The following is a 23,806-nucleotide window of genomic DNA, read 5'->3' on the forward strand; positions in this document are numbered from 1 at the left end:
AGTTAATAACTTTAATAATTTGTCGGATCTTGCAACTTGAGTGGGTCCATGTAAAGTGGTCCATGTGCACTGTCCACAGGCTAGCTTTCCACTTCAGAGGACTTCAGTGGGCCCCACTGGTAAAGGGTTATGATTTATGCTCCTATTACTATTATTAATTTTTGAAAAGTAAAAATTACTATATATTGTACTCTTTTCGTTATTTATTAAAAATATATTGGTAAACATGAGTAAAATAATTTAATTAAAAATTAAAAATTATAAAATATAATTAATATATATAATTATATTTTAAAAACAATAAATATATAGAACGATGAGGATATTAATTTTTTTAACCATCCTAAAAATATTAATTGATAGTAATAACTAGAAAAGTGATTAACCATGTTAAAAGATTTCCAAATATAGAATTTCATAATCACATATAAACTCAAATAATTTATTCATTACACCTAAATAGGGTGGTTCAAGTCCGGGAGCTCAAGAAGAGCTGCCATGTTCCTCTATAAATTGCCCTGCAAGAATTTTACAATTCACCAAACCAAAAGCAAAAACTACTTCAAAATCCAATCACTCTCTCTCAAGAACACACACACAAAACAAATAAAAAAATAAAAATGAAAATGACAAGTTTCCCAGTGATCGACATGGAGAAGCTCAACGGAGAAGAAAGGGGAGCAACAATGGAGCAGATAAAAGACGCCTGTGAAAACTGGGGTTTCTTTGAGGTACCACCGTACATATTTTCTTACACAAATTAAATATTTCTTGAGGTTTCTGTTTAATTGATAATCTGACAGTACTGTTTAACTATGTCCGTACGTGAAGATTCTGAATCACAGCATAGCGCCTGAGTTTCTGGACAGAGTTGAGAGGATGACGAAGGGGCACTACAAGAGGTCCATGGAGCAAAGGTTCAAGGAAATGGTGGCCAGCAAGGGCCTGGACTCCGTCCAGTCGGAGATCGACGACCTGGACTGGGAGAGCACCTTCTTCCTCCGCCATCTCCCCCAATCCAACATCTCCGAGGTCCCGGACCTCGACGATGAGTACAGGGAGGTGATGAGGGAGTTCGCGGCCCAGCTGGAGAAGCTGGCGGAGGAGCTCCTGGACCTGCTCTGCGAGAATCTTGGACTGGAGAAGGGTTATCTGAAGAAGGCCTTTTGTGGCTCCCGAGGGCCGACCTTCGGGACCAAGGTTAGCAACTACCCGCCGTGTCCGAAGCCGGACCTCATCAAGGGACTCCGGGCCCACACCGACGCCGGCGGCATCATTCTCCTCTTCCAGGACGACAAGGTCAGCGGACTCCAGCTCCTTAAGGACGGCGCGTGGATCGACGTGCCGCCCATGCGCCACTCCATCGTCATCAATCTCGGCGACCAGTTGGAGGTACGTACTCAGCCTAACTCTCGCACTTAATTTGCCTCAGGTTTTTTTTTTTTGAGCTCTTTTGACTATTAAGCCAATTGCGTCACATCAAATTACTTTAAATTTAAATATTGAAAAACAGAGTCATGAAGTATTTTTAAATTGAAGATTTAAATATTTAAAATAATATTTTGAAGTATTTAAATAACAATTTCAGAGACTTCAGTGCTGTTAATTTTCACAAAAATCACATAAAACAAAATACTAAATTCATTATTATTTCTAAAATTCTAAAACCCCAACAATCTCTGTTTAAGCAGGCAGTCTTATCTTTTTCGCATAGTTTATAAAAGTAATAAAAACACGGGTAAAAATACGTAACATTTTCGGCAACGAGTCAGTCTTGGTCATTTTCAGTTGTGATATATATATATATACTTTATTTTATGGAGGAGATCAATTATTTATATTAAAATGATGGATGTAAATAGATGTCATATTATATTTATATTTTAAATAAAGATAAAATATTACTAATATTCATATTTTTTTTAAAGAAGTTCCGCTCACAACAACGAAAAAGTGATTCGGAAACATAAAGAATTAGTTAAGTATTTTAATATAATAAGTTGTGTATGTGTAAATTCTTGGCCGGCACATTACATTGAGGATTGATTTTTGTTAGATGATCGAAACGAAGTTTAAATTATTAAGGATACATATCATTAATTATTTTTCTAATATATTAGAGTTTTCAATAATTTTGTTATTGGAATTGAAGGTGATCACGAATGGAAAGTACAAGAGCGTGATGCACAGAGTGATCGCGCAGACAGACGGCGCAAGAATGTCGATCGCATCATTCTACAATCCGGGCAGCGACGCGGTGATCTATCCGGCGCCGGAGTTGGTGGAGAAAGAGTCGTCAAAGCAAGAAATGTACCCGAAATTCGTGTTCGAGGACTACATGAAGCACTATCTCGGGGTGAAGTTCCAGGCGAAGGAGCCGAGGTTCGAGGCTTTCAAGGCTATGGAGATCAACTCTGGCCCCAATCTGCAGGGGCCAATTGCAACTGCTTAAATAATTAGTAATTCCATTCATTATTACAATTATTCATGCATACATACATACATACACACAAGTTTGTTTAAGTTTAAAGTTTGTAGTAGTAATCATGTGTGGTATATATCATATATGGTACAGGGAGAAGATATATCCGTGTATGTCATTATTTATGTGTGTTCTTATTATTACACGTGATATTGTGGGCTTGGGTTTTGGTAAGAAATAAGAAATGGAAAATGTTTGCACACAATTCCTCCCATTTTGATATATGATAATGATGATATACATATATATATATATATAGTAGCCACCTGAAAATCTGATCTGTTTATTCATAAAGATAATCAACATATATTTTTATATAAATATCATAAGATGAGTTATAATATAGCATAAATATACTACGATAGTATATAATATATGTTAATTATTTTTACATGATCCGATCAAATCAACACCGAATCTGCCTTTTATATATATATATATATATATATGATTATGGGATCTTGATTTCTAATCTTGATTTCTAATCTTTGAGTAGGAATATGTTACATGATATGTCTTCTTTCCATGGGAACAGAATAATTGCACAAATTAGGAGGAGTAAAATGTTGTGTTTTTTGTGGGTTGAGTGTAGGAGGTCCATGGAGCGACAGTCCTGGACTAAACCCACCAATGATTGATGTGGGCATGAGTGACTCTGGAACTGGAAGTGAGTGAGTGCATCTCATTCTCATGACAGTTCATGTGGGAAGGTGAAATAATAAATCAGTCAAAAAGATTAGTTTGAATTGACTAACAATAATACTCTCCCTGCATCGTACTCGAATTAATGTTCTACTTTTTTATTTGAAACGATCAATAATTATTATTCTATTTTCTTTTTTAAATACAAAATTTTACATTTTTATTTTCATTCATTTATTATTTTTAATCTCTACTATACAATTAAGGACAAATTTGTCAATTCATAACAAAAAGACAATCACCTAAAAAATCGTACAAATATACTTTAGGACAATAGAAATTGGACGGAGGAAGTAATAATATTTGCATTAATTATAAAATATGTTGTAATAACATACTATGATCACGGAACACTCATTTAATATGTCGAAATTTTCACGTCAGATCCTACAGTGTAGTCAAATATATCAAAGTTCATTTTTGACATGTGCTATCATACCTAAAGTTGAAACTACCAAAATTATTTTGGTGTATATATATATATATTTCTGTATACCAAATATTATAGATTCATGCTCCATAACAGATGGTCTCTTATAATAGCGAGAGAGGTGAAGCAGTAACTGTAAAATTAAATTATTAAGTGATTAAAAAATTACATATCTGTCATTGGATCAAAATTTTAACTACTTCTATTATAAGTTTTGATACAATAAAAAACTTATATTTTATCCATCTGTGTTGCTGCACAAAATTGCAGTCAATGAAAACAGGCAAAAATAAATTGATGGATAATGAAAATTTGGAGCTTAACACAAAATAGAAGCAACCAACGAGAGAAAGGGTCCCCTCCAATCAATCTTATCTTTATCCAAAAAAAAAAAAAAAAAAAACAAAATCTTTGTTGTGATTTTTAGACCAAAATGGATTTTCAGGCCTAATAATCCTTAACTATGACTGTTGCAAGATTTGATCAGAATTGGTTATAGATGCAAACCAAGCCTAAATTTTAATTTTTTGGACTATTCAATCCAAGGTTGGGTTGACTCCAGTTTGGGTAAAATGGGCCTACTGTTTGGGCTATCAAATTGGAAGAGACCAGACCTTTTGCTCACGTCCGAGGTTGCCTCTACGTTGTCACAGTATGAAACCACACGATCCATAATTCAGTCTACATACATACATATCTATTGAATGTATGTAGACGGAGTTCGGGCAGAGCACATCCACTAAACAACGGTGTTCAGTCGCCGCATCCTTTTATGAACCAATCTTAAGTTCTTAATTTGATATCACTTGTAACCATGCATGCGTGCGTGCGTCCCGATTCATCAAAAATATAAAACGTCGTCGTTTCAGCAGTTTGTCGTGATGAATCTGGACAGTTTTCTTCTGAAGGTTCACTCTCACTGTCACGTGTAAAAAGCCTCTACATTTATCTTAATTAAGCTATATAATAATATATCTGTATGTATTTATATATATATATGCACATTCATTTTATACGTGAAACAGAAATTTGATGAGGATTCCGGTGAGATTCGCGGCGGAGTTTGACGAGCTGTCCAGAGTACGGCCTTGCCAGAGTAGCGGAAGCGAGCATTCCGCTGATTTGTCCGATCTGGTGAATTCGTTTCTCGAAGAAGAAATTGGGGAACAGAGACGAAACGAAGGTGTTGCAATCGACGACGATGGCGATTTGGAAAGCAACTCGGAAATTGAATCTCGAGCTTCGTTGGAGATTCTATTTGATTGCGAAAACGACGCCGTTAGAAGAGGCGTTCGTGCAGCGGTGGAGTCGGAGTACATTCAATTAGTCGCCGGCGGTGGAAATAGCTCCTCCTCGTCGCCGGATTTCAAACGGCGGTTGATGCATCGGCTGCGCAGCAGAGGCATCGATGCTGGTAATTTCTTCAATCCTAAAACACAAAATCAATCAAAAACATCAATTAGGTTTTCAAAATCCATACATCGAGGAATTCAGATTTCAAATTAGGTTTTCTATCAAATTGCAGGCCTCTGTAAATCAAAGTCTGAGAAAAAAGGTGCGCACACGCACGGGAGGTACGAGTTCGTCGACGTGAACGCCGGCGATTCTCGCTACGTAATCGAACTATTTCTCGCCGGAGAATTCACCATCGCTCGTCCTACCGACGGCTACCGCGCCCTGCTGGACATCTTCCCCCAAATATACGTCGGCAAGGCGGAGGAGCTGAGGCAGGTGGTGCAATTAATGTGCCAAGCAATTAAGAGGTCGATGGCTGCCGTCGGAATCCTGGTGCCGCCGTGGCGCCGCCTGGCGTACATGGAGTCAAAGTGGTTCGGGTCACATCAACGGACCACCAATGAAATTTCAACCCGGAAGGGTTCCAAGATGAACGGTCCAGATTTGTTTGATTTGGAGAGGGTAAGATCTGGGCCTAGCCAGGCCCAGGCCCAAGGGATTATATTAAACTGCCGACACGAATTTGCTGCCAGGACACCTAGCCAGGCCCAGGCCCAAGGGAATACACTAAACTGTCGACACCAATTCGCTGCCAGGACACATGGCAGAATGGGAAACCTGGCAACAGTTTTAAATTGACAATCCCTGTATTCTAGATGTAAATTTAAAATAATATTGAGCTCTATAATATAGTGCCTCCGTCCCACACTAAATAGTGATATATTAATGTATATACAAAAAATTAGATAAAAATATAATTATTAAATAATTAAAAAATATATTAATAAAAATAATTATTATATAATAAAATAATTATATATTAAAATTAAAATAATTAAATAGTTTAATTATGATTAAAAAATTATAAAATTTAAAATGTGATTAAAGTGTACAATGATAATGACAAATTGTGCGAGACTAATAAAAATAAAAAATAAAAACAAATTATGTAGAATAGATAAAAATAAAGACAAATTATGTATAACGAATAAAAATAAAAAATAAGAACAAAGTTATATGGACGGACTCCAATACATGATTTTGGGTAAAAATGTTGATGAAGTAAAACAAGATACGGATTCGTACCTGTCTTGTTTTTATCATAAAAGTTTCCTTTCAAGCATATGATTAATATTTGTTTTCCACAAAAAAATTTAAGTGACTAGTGACAGTGATTGGAAGGGAAGTGTATATTTACTTATTTTTATTCAAGTAATTTAATAAATGAAATGTGATATAAAAATTAAATACTTTATTTTAAAAACATTATAAAGTGTTTTGAAACAATAAAGCATTATCTTAATAGAGACTTATACAAAACATTACAAAAATCTTCCAATGGAATGTACCTTAAAATATATAGCAAAGTCAACTCATCTCTATAGATATATACACACTAAATTAGGAGGAATATAATCGTCTGTCATTCAATTAATTGATTAATTTGAATAAAACCCCAATCATCTCTCATCCGATTCACCAAAACCACAAAAAAAAAAAAAAAAAAAAAAAAAACAAACAAACAAAAAAATTCAAACAACGAAAAACACCCCCACGACACAGACGTCATCTCCTCTCTCACCGCCGCCGGCAGCCGGCATCACCGCCACCGACACAAAAAAATGCGGCGGCAATAATAACCTAATCCCCTCCAAATCCATAATCCAACGGCGGCGATGGATTCGCAGTGGAGGGAGAAGAAGCTGTACCCGATCGTGGGAGCATTCGCCATTGTCTCCCTTCTCTACCTCAACTTCAAAGACAATCTCCATTTCACATTCCCGGAGGTTGTCCGCAATCTCCCCGAGATGGGCTTTGTCGGAGTCAACCACACGCGCTTCCTGCTCCTGGATGACGCGGCGGCGCGTGAGTTCTACGTCAACGGGTGGAACTCCTACTGGCTGATGGAGGAGAGCGCCCGCCGCCACGGCCCGGCGAGGCGTAGAGTTTCGGAGATGCTGAGGAAAGGGGCCGACCTGGGGATGACCGTTTGCCGCACTTGGGCCTTCAGCGACGGCGGCGGCGGCGGCGCCGACGCCCTCCAGCTGAAACCCGGCGTCTTCAACGACCGGGTTTTTAAGGTCCGATTATCATAACCAACAAAAATTGGAAATTAAAAATAAAATTGAGAATCATGAGAATGATTGTGAATATTCCTCAGGCATTGGATTATGTTGTAATGGAAGCAAGGAGACATAAAGTCCGACTGATTCTGAGCCTGGTGAATAATCTGAAAGCTTATGGCGGGAAAACTCAGTATCTGCAGTGGGCAGAGGCTGTGGGAATCAACGTTTCTTCCAAAGATTCATTCTTTTCCGACCCCTCCATCAAAGCCTATTACAAGTCATATGTTAAGGTTAATTAGGCCTTATGTTAGTTAAGGTTACTTAGTTCTTATGTGGTTTAGTTTATTACAGTTTACTTAGTTTTTGTCACATTGCAGGCTATCTTGACTCGGAGGAATTCCTTCACCGGAGTGAAGTATTCCGATGAGCCGTCGATTTTCGCATGGGAGCTCATGAACGAGCCCCGCTGCGACTCCGTTTCATCTGCCCCTACCCTTCAGGTACATATATATATATATAGTGATTAATCGATTAATCGAAAGGCACTGGATTGAATTCAGTTATGTGTTCGTTATACGGTTGCACAGGCTTGGATCGCGGAAATGGCAGCCTATGTGAAAAGTTTGGATCGAAATCATCTCGTAACCATTGGCCTCGAAGGATTTTACGCGTCAAAATCATCAAAAAACTACGAAACGAATCCAGGGGACTGGGCTGCATCCCTTGGATCCGATTTTCTAAACAACTCGGCTATAAAAGACATCGACTTCGCATCAGTCCACGCCTATCCGCATAGCTGGTCAGCCGCTTCGAATTTTATAATTTTACCTGTTGTACTGTCATCTCATTACCTGCCTAAAATGTTCGTATCCCTCAGGATTCCGGAAGCGAAGTTGGAAGCAAAAGTGAAGTACCTTTCGAAGTGGGCTGATGCGCACATAAGCGATGGCGAGAACTTGCTGAAGAAGCCGGTGCTTTTCACAGAAGTAGGCGCGCTATCGACAATGGAGAAGGCTGGATTGTACGATAGAGATGTTCTATTTAAGACCATCTATGACAAAATTTACAACTCCGCAAGGAAAAGGGGGGCCGGGGGCGGAGTTCTTATATGGCAGCTGTTGGTCGACGGGGTCGAGGAGTACAGCGACGAGTTCTCCTTCGTCGCAGGGACATTCCCCTCGACGCGCAAGCTGATTCTACACCAATCGTGCAGGTTGCGCTATGCGTCAAACGACACAGAACGCTGCATTTATACATAGATTGATAGATTCTCAATTCATTCTTTCAGCCACTCCATTTCTTAAACCTTATCATCCAACATAGAAGAAAACACATACATTAGCCCATATATATATGTATATGTATTGCGATATATGCTGCAAAGATTCGACTCTTGTCCCTCCGGTTAGGCCGGAGCCGAGCAGCTGCACTTGCACTGCGACAGGCACTTCTTGCAATCCGGGAGGTGTGGATATCCGTTGGTATTGCAGTCACATTGCTTGGTGCATTTGGAACGGGAGGAGCCGTTCCAGAGGCATTCGGACAGGCACTGCATGATCGGGACACAGCCAGGGCATGCCGTCTTCATCTGGCTTTCGATGCAGGCCCGGCACCGGGTGCCGCCATCGCCGGACGGGCAAGCCCGGGATATAGAGGCAGCATCGAGCAGCAGCAGCATGATGAGAATGGAGAGAAGCCCTATTCTTGACAGCTCCATTTCTTACCAAACAATATGAGATGAGATGATGGTTGTAAATAAAAATGGATGATGTGCGAGTAAAGGGTGTCTTGATTTGCTCAATATTTATTATGACTTCTTGGTATTATCCATTTGGTGAATTTATTACACCTGCTGCAGCAGGAAACAATTCTTGATTGCTGAGAAAACACATGGAAATGGAGACCCTGTTCATATTTCTAGGTTTGTTGGTAAGCCCATTACAGGACAGTAATAAGCCCATGATTCATTGCAATCTTCATCTTCATATAGTTTGGGTTGGAACACACAATAAGTCCATTTCATGACAGTAAGTAATACCTCAGATAAATGGAAGAGATTGAGAAAAATAAGTCCAAATTGAATGATCAATAATGCTATGGTTTGACAAAAACATGAACATAACCAGTCAAAGAACGAATTAAACGGGGTACTTCGATCCGCTGATGCTGGGGCTTACTGTGATGGCCATTCTTTCTTGATCTCAAACGAGTATTCCAGATCCAAGTAGCATTTGTTGTCGTCGTCAAGGAACTGCATTACAAAAACTAGTATAAATCGATTGTGTTTCATCAAATTGCTACGGTTTATTATAACAACAACTAAGGGCGAAACAAAAAGAAACCTGTGTTTTGGCTGAATAAATCCCACGAGCAAACATGCCGGATGGGGTGGTGTCTTCAGGCATCTCGTGCGTGTAGGGCTCTGGCTGAGGGCTGAATGTGCCGATCATCTCCTTGGTGCTGTCGACTGAAATCAAAAGAATCAGAATTTCGACTATGTGTGAGAATTATTTCTATCTAGTCCGTGTTGATAACTTGATGTATATACAGGGGGATCAATTCGCAAACCTTTGATGCCCGTTTTCCAGACGGTGTTCTTGTACTTGAGACCAGACACAATGTTGTTGCTGACCTTGAAAGCGAATTTGAGGCTATACGTGCTACCTACCTTCAACGTAAACCATGGGCTTTTGGGCTTCTTATCCTCCGGAATGGGAAGAACAATGTCATCCCTTCCCCAAGCTTTGATAGTAAGGTTCAGAATTTTCACTTCTGCATCGAGAGTGTCTACAGAACACAAGGCAAGTAAATACAACCCGGCATTGCTAACATAGCCCTTAGACTCTATTTACTTATGTATTCAACTTTGTTTTCGCTCTACTCATATAAAAATTTCATTTAAAATGTTAGTGGACAAACACATTTTCTTTTCTGATCATCTAATTCAACAACTATGTAATTACATAACATTGACAGCATCTGGTAACATATAGTATTCTTGTAGGAATCACATCTAAAACAGTGTCCAAGAAACATTTAAACTCAGAGTGTGAGTGAGTTGCCATAGATTCAAATCATGATTCCAATAATTTGTGCTAAAACCATTCAAGAATCTCTATGCTGATCTAACATCAAAACATATTAATACCACAAACGAATATGGAGAAGAGAAGTCAATTACCACCAACAGAAGCCACATCCACACTGCCAAGAAGCTGTTCCTTCCATTTCCTTAAACTCTCATCATCCTGCAAAAGAATCCCCAAAAATTCAATCGAGAAACAAAAAATGGTCACCACAATTCCCCAGAAAACAATTTCAAAAACAGAAGACATCAAAGTGACCTTATCCTTCTCGGATAGCTCCTTGAGAGTGTACTGAGGGCCCAACTGAATCTTGATCTCGACTTCATCGTCGTCGTCATCCTCGGTGGTGAGGGAGCTCTCACTCTGATTCCGGCTGATCCTCTCCGTCTCCGTTTCCGACTCCGACTCCGCTGCCGCCGCTTTGCCTTCTTTCTCCTCAAATCCCATGCCTTCGGAACTACTCGATCTCGATGCAAACCTAACTACATACACTCAGAAGGCATCCACCGATGCCGAAGCCAAAGCCCTAAATCAATTTAATCCAGAATAGCAAAGACTGCAAAACACATTACAAAGATGAATAAAAAACGTAAGGATTGAAAGTATATCGGAATGGATGTAAAATCGAAGAAGAAGAAGAATCCAATAAAGGAGGATCTCTGACTACGACTCTGAGCGGGAAAAGGAAAAGGTAAAAAGGGCAAAAAAAGTAAAGGAGACAGCAAAAGTATGGAGAGGGGACGGGGAAAGGGTCATGTGGCGATCCGGATTTTTGCATTTAAACTAAAATATGCGTCGATGTCATCATTCATTACAATATAATAAGTAGTTAATTAATTAAATAAATTAGATCGTGAGGCCCACTAAACTCGCAGTTTAACTGGCTGGCTATCAGAATACAGATTTGTACCATGTGCCCGCCGTCGACTCTTTTTTCTGATTGGATGGTGTACATGAGCCCTGCTGCTGCTAATTATACCCTCCTACCTATATACATAAATAAAAATAATAATGATAATGGGGGTTCAAAATCAACTAATTTTATTTTATTTATATTTAATAATAGGTGTAGCCATAAAAATATACACATATATATATATATATATATTCTTGCCCCTCCACCCCTCTCAATTCTCAAAGGTTGCTGCCATGCCATGACTGACATTTTCCTTCGCTGCTAATAACTGGACTTTTTTCATTCTTGAGAATGCAAATAAGTATATTATGCAAGTCAGAAGAAGAGAACTGAATAATGAACATGCATGTAGGGCAACTTAAAATGCAAAGCAGATATATACACACACATATACATACATGCCATTGTCCTTCAATGGTTAGTTGGCTAACATAAAAATACATACACCAAAATATTAATCATTTTCTCACCAATCACCAATGAAATAATAGGGCAACAAAACCTCCTTTGTTATTTCTATTACATCCACAGCCACTGCCACTGCACATTTTACTCATCATCAATATCAATCATCAAATCACAGAAACAAAAAAGTATCAGCTCCTTCCAAAATTTAGCATTTGCAATACAAACAAGCTTCCATTTTGTAATTGCAGATCAAATGTGAAGCAACATTTTCAACCAATCAAAGAATCTCACATCTAAAGAGCCACAATACGTTTATAATTAGAGTTCGGCCTCAGGTAGTTGTAGGTAACAGTAATCACAAAATTCTCAAATTCCAACAGTGGGATGCATCAATTTTACCTGGAACAAGATCAATTGCTTCCCCATTTTCCTAGCACTCGTTCTTTTGCAGAGACGGGTGGAGGAACTTGATCCTGCTGGGTATCCACATTTCCATACCTTCTAGGATGAATCCTATTCACAAATTTTGAAGTAACAAAAGAGAAGGTATCCCGCGTCCCTCTTAAAGCAAAGAGCAATGGATTAGAAATGACAGCCAGCATCACATCTCCCTTCGCCACTATAAGATACTGCACCAATAAAACGTTATGTATGTAAAACTCAATTCGAGCATCTGAGAAAATACAGAGAGAGAGAGAATGAAGAAAAAGAAAGAAGAAGAAATGAAAACACATATAAGGTGGTTGAGAATTTTAGAGATGCTTACCACAACAAGAATACCTAAAATTGCGAGACTCGCTTGCTGAGCTTCCTGCCAGAAATGATCGCCATCACCAAACCATCTGCGCCATCCAAACCATCCACCCCCACCTGAATTTCCTCCTCCAGCTTCTTCTCTCCTTTTCATCTCTTTGTCCCATTTCTCATACTCTATTTTCTTTCCACCTAGGGCACTCTCTAATGCTTTGCGAGCCTCTTCCTGTAATGCATGAATGCAAAGAGTTAATTAAAAATTTGTTTGCTGCACCAAGATAACTTCACAATTATATATGCCGGATCAACAACACAATGGATGGACTTACTAGGTGGAGAAAGTGGAAGATTTTTACAACCATTGCATGGTAAATATATATGTGTGTATATCAAGTGGTGACGCATCCTCCTCTTTGGAGCTATGAACCCAGTTTCGACCCGGGTGTGTGTGAGGTAATATTTATATATATATATATATATGTTGGGCAAAACTTACAACTAGTTGTATTTGCAAAATATATATATGTCATTAATTGAGCATCTTCCTCGGCTTGCCTAATCACAACCACCTTAATCTAGAACACAAATGATTTTTGTTGAGAAATAATTGTTTCCATTGACAAAATGAACCTGAGTTGTGTGCTCTTGTATAGTGAAGGAACTTTCTTCTTCACCTACTAAATCTAAGTCAAAAACAAAGCTGTTTAAATGCAGGAAATTTACAGAGATAGCAGAAGAGAAACAGAAAGTTCATCCGTTACCTAAACCCCAAGCTGTTTCATTGAGAAACACTATTCATTGGCGTTTGAGGGCAATCTAACACAAATTTCATAACCATAATTTGCTTCCAAAAATTAAAATCTGTAAAATGAACTAAATCAGATTCAAATGGAATGTCTATAATCGGAAGGACGACTTTTCCAGGTAAAGAGCACTCCCAAATGCCTACCTCATAACGCAACAAGCCACAGTTCTAAAGCCTAGAACACATCTTATCGAAGACAACACTTTAATATTACTAAAATAATCAATAACATCGATGGAAACCCTAAAATGCAGAAACGAGTGGAGATTTCCGAAGTTTTCACTACTCTTTCCATTTATCGCCACATCCCTAATTTCCATTATTTTCTAATTTGCTCCAATCACATGCCAAGAAAACTTACACAGGCATAAAAAGCAGCTCGCGTGTCTACAGAAACAAACAGTCATCAACGAAGGTGAATAAATACCTGCTTGCGATTATCAGAAAAGAGGCACGAAAACCTGCCACTGCACTTGAGAGACTGTCGAAGAGAATTCCACTCTTCTGTAGAACATGAAGGTGCAGAGAGCTCCAGCCGGCGGCCGCACGCCGGCCGCCTGTGCCTAGTCTCGATTTGATAGGACCCAGAGATAGGTTTGCCTGCGATTAGGACCTGCGCCATTGTAACTGTGTGCAAGCTGCGCCAAAAAATTCTTACAGAAAATATTTATTCGTTTATTTATTAGTATTATTTTTTTACTTTTAAGTATTTGTTAACAAAAATTGGGCTACAATGGGCCGTTTGAGAATAGCCCGTTTCAATAAAATCATTGGGCTTTGGGCCATTAGTGACTGAAATTGATGGGCTACACCTTATTGAACTTCGGCTTCTAGAATTTATTTTTGAAAAAGAATACGAATGCGTTTTCTTTATAAAAAAAAAAGAAAGTATTGTTAAATACTGTCTCATACCTCGGTGTAATCTTAATAAATTAAAAAATAATAATATTTTATTTATTAATAAAACGTGTAAATTTTTTTGATATTTTTATTCTTTAATTTTATATATATAATATTTTTTTTAATAATCTATATATAATTTAAATAAAAATTAAAAATATTTTATTAAAAATAAATATTTTTTAATAGAACATATGAGTCCATCCCCACGCCATTCGATTATTCCAATGACAGTAGAGCATAGTATTTTCTTTACATATACTTATTACAGTATTTTTTATTATTTAACATATTTTCTTTTTGAAAAATATTATATAAAATACAATTCTTATACAAATATCTCATCTAATTGTTATTTTAGAGAAACACACAAGAAAAGTAAAACAACCAAACGCCATGGCTGTCATCTTATGTTTCTTCACATTATTTAAGCAAATCTTGAAAACGGGGCGGGGAAACATCACGGCGTAGGGGGTACATTACGTGGCGCAATGTTAGTGGGCGATTCCACGGCTGCCGTTCATGGACAAGCCAGGTGGATCCCACGTGGGCCGATCTTCACCGTCTATTTTTCGGCTTTACACTCTGTACACTATATTTCCGATGCACAGGCATGACGGAAATATTATTTATAACTTTTAATTTGTTATACTTTTTTTTTTCCTTTTTTTTTTCTTTTTTCTTATAGTATAATTTAAATAATTATTCACATATTTTTAAGATTAAGGATACGTTTTTATAGAAAATAGTAGCAAAATTTCATATTCCACTAATTATCGGTACAAAAAAAAAAAATCACAAAATAAAAAAATATATATATTTGAATACTTTGTTGAAATTGCAAATTTGAAGATAAAAAAAAGGCTATGTCGGGCTTTTCAATTACATAATTTTTTGTCGCGAAAATATAAAAAGATAAAAAAATCTGTGTGTAAAATAATATTTAATTGTTGTTCAAATTTAAAAAAAAGAAAGTTATAAAAATAAATATTATCGAAAAGTTGCTATCCTGGTGACATAACATCGCCTGGACTTTCAGACCTAAATCGAATTTCAATTCGCCTAATCTATATACACTCATACTTTCATAGAAAATGTGAAACCTGTTTTTTTAATACGATTTCAATATTTTTACATATAAAAAACTTCATATTCAAATAGAAACTACACAAATTGTGTTTTTCAACCTCTACTATTTATTTTTGTTACTTTTAAGAAATTGTATTTAATATTTTTTATTACAAAATACATTGAATAACAACACATGGATGCATTTAATTTTCTTAATATGTATAATTTTTTGTAAATCAATAGAAGGAGAAATAAAACCTACAGATCATTAGATGTGTTTAGTTAGTGTTTTTATTTTAACTTTTTTTATTTGAATAATAATTTATATGCAATATTTTTGAAAAAAAATATATATTTATGAAAAATATAAAACTAGAACAATATATTTTTTAAAATGACCAGAAGGCAAATTCTAATACACTTCCTAATTAAAAATCCTATTTTCCTAATTAAAATATAATTTTTTTATTTAAATAATGGAAATGACATGAGTGCAGTACTCTTGAGATTGGTGAGGCGATACAAGTGATGACTGTGATCCCACGTGGCAGCACGCACGTGGGACCCGTTCACGAGAGTACGACTGCAAAAGCATCTTCAGTAGGGCCCCACTTCCTCAGTAAAGGACGGCTCCGCACAACTTTCTTCAAATCGGACGAATTAAAATCGAGGGGTGTGCCACGTCAGCATCCAGTAGTAGTCATAGGTGGCGGTGCAGGTGGTCCCGCCACAGCCCGCCACTACTTTTTTCTTTATTGGTTTTCAATATCTCATAAATTCTAATTTTGACGCATAGATATACTCCATTTCACATTTAATTCTCGGGAAAATGTAAATTTTGTTCTGAAAGTGGAATCCTGTGATGATTATATGCAAAATCTTTAGTATAAAATGACTATGGATGTGTTTGTTTGGCGATTGATTTGGGAAGATTTAATTTAAATTTTATATTTAGATGATATTTAATGAGATATTTGTGAAGAAAATAATACTCCCTCTGTCCCACGTATCCGTCCCACATAACTTGTTATTTATATTTTTGGAAATATAATTATATACTTTAATCATATTTTAAATTTTAAATTATATAATTTTTTCAATTTTAAATAAATTATTTGTTTATCCTAATGTTAATATATAATTATTTTTACTAAATAATAATTATTTTTATTAATATATTTTTTAATTATCTATTAATTATATTTTATCTAAATTATCGTATTTGCAGTAATATGCCCAAAATATCTGGGACAAAGGAAGTAGTACTCTTAATGTGTTCTTTCAAATTATTTTTTGTATTAACATGATTCATAATATAAATACTGTCAGACAATTATATATATATATTTTTTTTAAATTTACAAAATAAATTAATATAAAATTAGCGGCGGAAAGAGTATATAATATTCATATTCAATTCTTTTATAAAATATATAATTTAATATAAAATATAACTTTATATATATTATCAACCCAATTTCACATATCTTACGAAAATTTTTTTCGAAACTATAACACTAAACAAACCTATTCAATATTTACTTTTAGAAAGAACCTAAAGTTCACACGGTAAAAAATAATTTATTTATTTTTTAACAAAAAAACACTTTAAAAGATCAATAAAAACCTAGAAACAATTTTTGTTTCAAATAATAATAATAATAATTTATTGGACCAAGAAAAATTATTGGCCTGCTTGATGGTGTATATATATATACATATATATTTGAATACTTTTTACTTTAAATTTTAATATTTTAATATAGTTTTGAGAATTTTAATATTTTAAATTTTTTAAGAATAATAAAAGTTTGAATTGTGACACCCCGTAATTGAGTTTATGGGATTGATTATATAGAGTAAGGGATGAAAATAATTTTTTGTATATTTTTTTAGTAAGAAATTATATACGTGTGCTTGTTTGGAGTTTGGATTTTGAGTTTGAGATTTGAATAGTAAAGATTTTGAATTTAAATAGTTGTATGATATAATATAAATATGTGTTGATGTAATGTTTTAAATGTAAAATTGTTTTTCAGTATAATATAGAAAAATAAAAAATAGGTGTTTGATTTGATGTTTTGGGGGGGAGAAAAATAGGATAATAGTGTATTTAAAATCCAATCTCCAAAACAAACACAAATATACAAAATTTTCTAACAATATTATCCAAAATATACAAAATTTGACAAAATATATACTTCATTCGTCTCTTAACAATCTATCTATTTTTCCATTTTGGTCCGTCTCGTAACAAAGTATCAATTTCTTTTTTTTAGTAATTGTACTATCTACCAAACTTTACAAATAACCTTCCAATTTACAATATATTACACAAATATCATTACCTTTATATCATATAATACTAATAGAGTTAATTTAGTCTTTTTTTTTTACCTTTATTTCTACTTTATCTCAATATAATATTAATATTTCTAAAACTTTGTACAAAAGACAAATGAATATATAAATATGGGACGAAAGAGGTATATCATTATATGTAATATTTTCATCATTTCTTGAACCTTACTATAAAAGCACCTAAAATCATAAATACTAAACAAACATACTGTGTTGGGGATGGTATATTAATCTATATTATCATAGTTTGCCTAAGTATCAAAACATATGTAAATCAAAACCCTACAAAAATTTCTCCTATTACAAGAAATCAAAGTGACAAAACTGTGTGTTTCAATAAAATGAAATAATGTAACAAAGTGATATGGTGCAATACCACGTGGAAGTTCATAGGGATTGGAATATTGTAATGATTTTATGTAAGCTATTTGGAAGACCATTATACTCAATTACCAAAAATTACACTCATATATATATATATATATATATATCGTGATCTCCACGGCAATTTAATTTGCAAATTCAACAACACTATACTTCAATTAATAATCTACAAAAAAATATTGAAATCAATAAATAAATAAATTTCGAAACAAAGATCTAAGATAATGTACCCAAAATTAGATGTCCCAAATTGAAGAAAAAGAAACATATACTCTCTCCGTCCCAAAAGAAGTGTCTTATTGAGAGAATTAAAAAATAATAGTATTTAATTGAAAGTGGGTATAAAATAAAATGTAAATGACTAAAATGCCTTTGTTTTTTTTAAAGATTTTAAAGAGTGTGTTAGAGTAATAATTAGGGGTAGTATGAAAAAGTAAGAATAATTTTGTTATAAAGTGGGAACCATGACTACTAAATAAAAAAACAAGACAATTGTTTTAGAACGAACGAAAATGAAAAAATAAGACAAATCTTTTGGGACGAGGGAGTATATAAGTAGGGAAATTAGGATTAAAATGACCTACACCATGTGCCTGCATATGCCCATATCCAAAAAAGTTTATATATATAATAAAAATTGTAAGATTTTAATAATTATGGATCACAAAAAAGGGAGAATGCCCATCTGGTCTACTTTTTGCTTATTAAAACTGAACTCAATAAAGCAAAACTAATTTTTACAACTTGGCATGCCTTAGTTATGTGTCCTATTTGGACATCACTTGTGTTGATCTGTCAAGATTCTTCTTCTATCCCTGTAACTTTTTATTTTATTTTTTTAATATATCAATTCCTTTCCTCATTATAGATCTTTATTATAATATCTGGCTATTGGATCCCATAATACATAATTTTAGAGATTGTTAAAATATATTTGATTAATTGACGGCTACACCACTTTCAATAAATATTGGCGAATTTAAATTCGTACATGAAAGATCTTGACTATATTTTTTTCGATCACTTTTGACAAACTTAAGTTTGTTCGATCGTATCTTGAGTTTGAGGAGGTGTGTTAAAATATATTTAGAAACAATATATTATATTTATAGTAGTTGTCTTAAATATTAGTAAGATTCTTGGTATATCACTGTAAATATATACATATTCTTATGATTAAAATAGAGAATTTCAGTTTCATATTTAAGATAGAGAAGATGTACTATTGAACTTATCATAAATTTATACAAATATATTAAATTTGTTTATTTTATGTTTAATTTGGTATTTTGATTTTTTTTTTATATTTTTTTTTTCATTAAATAATAACATTTTGTCTGAAAATTTGATAATTTTTATAAAAATATTAAGGTTTTTAATTTGTTTGTTCATGGTTTTTCAATCAAAATTTTATTAGCTAATTTTTCATTCTAAAAATATCAAATTAAATATCTATTTTTTTATATTAAACTAATTAATTTTGTATTAAAAATTCACACCAAATAACTATTTCAATTTAAAATTTTACTATTTAATATACACTAATACAAGCCTTTCTTCAATACTCCATATAAAAATTTTACTATTCAACCTAAAAAAAATTTAAACAAATATTATATCATTTTTTACCCATTAAAAAAATATAAAATAATACTCTACTACAACAATATACATAACATAAATCAAACTAATAATTATTTAACATAATATTTTTTAAACTGTATACAAAAGAGAAATGAGACTAATCTTATAAAATGATGAAAGAATATTGTAAAATAAATTGAAAAAGAAAACTCAAAATGTGGAGAGTAATAGGGTTTCTTTTAGTGTTTATTTAGATTTGAAATTAATTCAAACCAAACACTTGGGTGCATTTCTTTGGAAAATAATAATAATAATAATTTTATTATTTCAACTCAACTTTTTTTAAAAAAAAATATATACTTTTTTTTTCATAAATTATTCATTCAAATATTATTTTAATACAAAATCTAAACCAAATCTTTTCAAATCAAACCAAAATAAACATACTCTTTACATTTTATAGACTTTTAGCATTATTGATCAACAATTAACCTTTTTGGAATTTTTTTTTATATCAAATATATTTTCCTTTTTTTTTTATAAAATATTATATCAATATTTGGTTAAATTTTTTAATTAAAATCAATATTATTCAAATCTTGCATGATTTTTACTATGAATATATTATTTTTTCTCATAAAATATCAAATAAAATACTATTAGCTAAATAAAAATTCAAATTAATACCTCATTTTAAATCCATTTTAAACCACAGCACAAAATAAACCCCCAATTCTTTACTGTTCTCGTAATTTCCCAAACTTCTGTGTAATATTGTTAATCCATATATAAAATATATTGAACTATGAAATAAAATATTATAAATAATTAATTGTGAATTTTGCTTTTCTTTTTTTTTTTGTAGTTGGAATATAATAATGTTGCAGACCTGATTTGGGACCCTATAAATAGCCCTCTAAATGGATCTTCTTCTCCCATCAGCATACCACACTCACTCACAACTACATACACATCAGTTACATTTTAAGTTCTTTTTCCATATTTCTTCGTTAATGGCTACTGCTGAGGTATAGTCGATCTACTCACTTCCCTTCCATATTACCTACTTTATTATTACTGATCCTCATCATGTCTACACTATGATCCAATGAATTTGAGTTTAATTATTACATCAATGCCTGAATTAGGGTTTACTGATCGATTTTTAATTTTTAATTTGGAAGAATTTATGATCGATCGATCTGATCAGCTTCGTATTACAGATTTTACATTTACTAAACGATCGATCAAATTTCATGTGTATTTTGCAGATCGAATCAATTCCAGCACCGGTAGTGCCGGCCGCCGCCGCCGAGGCTGTTCCTGAAAAGGCGGCGCCGGCGGAGGAGAAAGCTCCAGCTCCGGTTCCGGTACCGGCTGAGGAGGAGGCAACCAAGGAAGCCCCACCACCGGAAGCCACCGGAGAAGTTACGCCGGAAGCTGAACAAGAGCCTGCTCCGGCAGCCGAGCCAGAGAAAGCCGTGGCGGAAGAGCCCGCAGCCGCAGCCGAACCCGCAGCGGAAGAGGAGCCGGCTCCGGCCGTGGCTCAAGAAGCCGTCGCTGAGGAGCCGGTAGCCGAGCCGGAGCCTGAGGCAGCGGCGGCGGCGGCGGCGGCGGAGGAAGTGGAAGCAGTAGCGGAAGCTGAAGCTCCGGCGACGGAAGAGAAGGCTGTAGAGGAGAAAGCAGAGGCAGCCGCAGCCGAAGCCGAAGCCGAGGAAGAGAAGAAATCTGAGTGAAGAATGGAATCATAATCCGGCATCGTTTACAACCATTACTACTACTTCTACTACATACTTTTATTATTATTATTATTAATATTATTGTGTTTTTGTTATTTTAATTACCAGTTTGTTTATGTTTCTATTGTCGTACGTTGTTTTAGCAGTGTCTTCTGTCTTTGTTATTTTAATTACCTTTGGATTAATAAAATTATATTTTTATAAACCTGCAGTTTGTTCTTTAATCAATGCGATAGAAAAAGTATTATTTGAAATTTACAATTTTTTTTAATAAAAAATAAATAAATTATATATTCATAGTTCTTGATGGGCTGACAATACATTTTAGGGTCCAAAAATTGAACTATGTACTGGACTTTCGAGACACTGTCATCCGTCTGGACAGGTTACATATTTTTTAGGCTAAGCTTTCATATTAATGGATTTAGGTCCCCATGCCAAAATTCAATAAATTTCTTAAACTTTCTTTATGTATGGGCTTTCGATTGTTACTCATTAATTTTTTCTTTTAAAAAAACATTATTTATTATTATTATTATTATTATTATTATTATTATTATTGTTATTATTATTATTATTATGCTATAAATTGATTTTATATTTAAAATATTATATGGAATATTATTTATTCATATTACATTAAGTAACTATATTTTAAAATTTCACTAATTTTCAAACTCCCACCTCCAATTCAACTCCAAATTGCAGTTGAAAATTATATTAGATATAATTTATTTACTTAATATTTGATTTATTATGTAATATATATGTTTAAAAAAAAAGAAAATATACAATTAAATATTTTAAATTTTATATATCATGCATAGGATCCCAATTTATATTCAATGTCGATTGGGAATATGTAAAGTTAAATGGACAATCTCATTCAAATCATTTACCTTTTCTTAAAAAGTTTATTTAATGATATACTTTACAATAAAATATTTTTAAAAAAAATATTAAATTTAATAAATAAATAAAAAAATCAAATTGTAGACATCAATTGATCAACCGATCCCTAATTGTGGTTGATAAAAATCAAAAAATCTCTTCAATCCACATCGGTTAATATTGCTTAAAACGACGACGTAGAGACGTCGGCGACTTGGAAGCGGCATCACTATCCATTAGCCCGTTGGGTTTTGCTATCTCGACAGTGGCCGTGATATTTGTTATGACACGGTCTCTCCAGCACCAGCAACATATAGTGGAGCTGTGACTGATCGACTGTGATATTATGAACCCACAAATCCACATGGAGAGTGCGTCCAGCTCAGCCCATGGGCCCCACACACTTTACACGCGCACACAGCCCTGCCCAATTTAATCTCGAAATCCAACTGTCCACGTATACTAATCCAACGGCCCGTGGCCCACTCCACCAGAGGGATCCTTCAACAATGAGATTTCATTATACTGCCTCCGTCCATATTTATATATCCATTTGTTAATTTTAAAAATATTAGTATTATATTAAGATAAAGTATAAATAAAAGTAAAAAGATTAAATTAATCATATTAGTACTGTATGATATAAATATAATGATATCTAAATTTGAAGGTTATTTCTAATGTTAGGTAAATAGTATAATTACTTAAATAGGACGGACCAAAATAGAAAAATGAATAAGGGATAGAAGGAGTATTTTTTTTGTGCGTGCTTTTTTTTTTTATTTTTTTCATATGTTATTATTTTTAAATATTATTCCTTTCGTCCAACATAAATTATCTCTATTTTTTATTTTGATCCGTCTATTTTTTAAAATATAATTATATATTTTATTCATATTTTAAATTTTAACTTTTTATAAAAAAAAATTTAAATTTTAATTAAAAAATATTAATTTGTAATTATTTTTATTATATCATACTTATTTTATCTAATATATTTTTTAATTACTTATTTATATGTTATCTAAATTCTTGTATTTGAATATACTCATATTAAATGGCACGAAGGAGTATTATATTTTTAAAAAAGATATATAGTAATAATTATTCTTAATCTAATAATAATTATTTTTTAAATAATATATAATTAGACACTAATTTTAGAAGAAATATAATTAATAAATAATTTAAAAGTGTATTAATAAAAATAATTATTATATAATAGTAATAAATAAATTAAAATAATTAAATAATTTAATTAAAATTTTAAAAATTATAAACATAAAATTTAAAATATAATTAAAGTATATAATTATAATTTATTTTTAAAAAAAAAAACAAATTATGTCGGATTAATGAAGTGAAAAATATGAACATTTAATATATGACCAAGAAATATCAACCAAATTTTTTCTTTTTTTCTAGAAAAAATAAAATTATTATTATTATTATTATTAAAACGTTTGGACTTTGGATGCCAAAACATTGTGTAGAAAATATATTAATTAGGTTTTAATTAGTTGGATTTATTTTTTAGGTTCACGTTAAATTTAGGTCTTTATTCTTCGTCATTGCAAAATTATGAAATTGAATAAATTTGTTTACACCATAAGCTAATTCTATTTTCTTCATTTTTTATTGGTGAAGAAGCGACACAATCGATTTCATCCACGTCATTATAGAGCGAGTGACAATTAAATTTAGATCAAAATAAATAAATAAATAAATATTGGGTCGATTTCGACCATGAAAGAGGAACGGATACAGCTGTTG

General features: G+C 33.4%; 7 protein-coding genes across 10 annotated transcripts; 4 read left to right on the forward strand and 3 right to left on the reverse strand.

Moving 5' to 3' along the window:
* Nucleotides 1-527: 527 nt before the first annotated feature.
* On the forward strand, nucleotides 528-2,687 carry LOC127254548 (1-aminocyclopropane-1-carboxylate oxidase 3-like). The gene is made up of 3 exons (XM_051279704.1): nucleotides 528-731; nucleotides 832-1,392; nucleotides 2,153-2,687. The coding sequence occupies exons 1-3, from the start codon at nucleotides 621-623 to the stop codon at nucleotides 2,450-2,452; spliced, it is 972 nt and encodes a 323-aa protein (XP_051135661.1). The 5' UTR covers nucleotides 528-620; the 3' UTR covers nucleotides 2,453-2,687.
* A 1,681-nt stretch (nucleotides 2,688-4,368) lies between these two features.
* Nucleotides 4,369-5,783, forward strand: LOC127254680 (uncharacterized). Its single transcript, XM_051279911.1, has 3 exons — nucleotides 4,369-4,542; nucleotides 4,640-5,028; nucleotides 5,140-5,783. The coding sequence occupies exons 1-3, from the start codon at nucleotides 4,433-4,435 to the stop codon at nucleotides 5,706-5,708; spliced, it is 1,068 nt and encodes a 355-aa protein (XP_051135868.1). The 5' UTR covers nucleotides 4,369-4,432; the 3' UTR covers nucleotides 5,709-5,783.
* Nucleotides 5,784-6,540: 757 nt separating this feature from the next.
* On the forward strand, nucleotides 6,541-8,481 carry LOC127254289 (mannan endo-1,4-beta-mannosidase 6-like). The gene is made up of 5 exons (XM_051279319.1): nucleotides 6,541-7,150; nucleotides 7,231-7,425; nucleotides 7,513-7,635; nucleotides 7,723-7,934; nucleotides 8,013-8,481. The coding sequence occupies exons 1-5, from the start codon at nucleotides 6,746-6,748 to the stop codon at nucleotides 8,392-8,394; spliced, it is 1,317 nt and encodes a 438-aa protein (XP_051135276.1). The 5' UTR covers nucleotides 6,541-6,745; the 3' UTR covers nucleotides 8,395-8,481.
* Nucleotides 8,402-8,920, reverse strand: LOC127254292 (uncharacterized). Its single transcript, XM_051279326.1, has one exon. It carries the CDS (start codon nucleotides 8,850-8,852, stop codon nucleotides 8,541-8,543), a length of 312 nt encoding a protein of 103 aa, XP_051135283.1. The 5' UTR covers nucleotides 8,853-8,920; the 3' UTR covers nucleotides 8,402-8,540.
* A 158-nt stretch (nucleotides 8,921-9,078) lies between these two features.
* On the reverse strand, nucleotides 9,079-10,668 carry LOC127254290 (rho GDP-dissociation inhibitor 1-like). The gene is made up of 5 exons (XM_051279321.1): nucleotides 10,480-10,668; nucleotides 10,317-10,383; nucleotides 9,704-9,922; nucleotides 9,478-9,602; nucleotides 9,079-9,386 (listed from the first exon to the last, which is right to left on the reverse strand). The coding sequence occupies exons 1-5, from the start codon at nucleotides 10,666-10,668 to the stop codon at nucleotides 9,309-9,311; spliced, it is 678 nt and encodes a 225-aa protein (XP_051135278.1). The 3' UTR covers nucleotides 9,079-9,308.
* On the reverse strand, nucleotides 10,581-13,762 carry LOC127254291 (uncharacterized). 4 transcript variants are annotated; one of them, XM_051279325.1, is made up of 4 exons: nucleotides 13,531-13,762; nucleotides 12,312-12,524; nucleotides 11,945-12,174; nucleotides 10,581-10,703 (listed from the first exon to the last, which is right to left on the reverse strand). In XM_051279325.1, exons 1-3 carry the CDS (start codon nucleotides 13,723-13,725, stop codon nucleotides 11,956-11,958), a joined length of 627 nt encoding a protein of 208 aa, XP_051135282.1. In that variant the 5' UTR covers nucleotides 13,726-13,762; the 3' UTR covers nucleotides 10,581-10,703; nucleotides 11,945-11,955. The 4 variants fall into 4 exon arrangements, with proteins under 4 accessions (XP_051135282.1, XP_051135281.1, XP_051135280.1 ...); XM_051279324.1 differs by having other exon boundaries at nucleotides 10,664-10,777; XM_051279323.1 differs by lacking the exon at nucleotides 10,581-10,703 and adding an exon at nucleotides 11,580-11,677.
* A 6,561-nt stretch (nucleotides 13,763-20,323) lies between these two features.
* LOC127254597 (uncharacterized) lies at nucleotides 20,324-21,347 on the forward strand. The gene is made up of 2 exons (XM_051279792.1): nucleotides 20,324-20,431; nucleotides 20,675-21,347. Exons 1-2 carry the CDS (start codon nucleotides 20,324-20,326, stop codon nucleotides 21,137-21,139), a joined length of 573 nt encoding a protein of 190 aa, XP_051135749.1. The 3' UTR covers nucleotides 21,140-21,347.
* The last annotated feature ends 2,459 nt before the right edge of the window (nucleotides 21,348-23,806 follow it).

Source organism: Andrographis paniculata, unplaced genomic scaffold, assembly GCF_009805555.1.
Source record: "Andrographis paniculata isolate CXL003 unplaced genomic scaffold, ASM980555v1 Contig52END, whole genome shotgun sequence".
NCBI classification, from domain to species: domain Eukaryota; kingdom Viridiplantae; phylum Streptophyta; class Magnoliopsida; order Lamiales; family Acanthaceae; genus Andrographis; species Andrographis paniculata.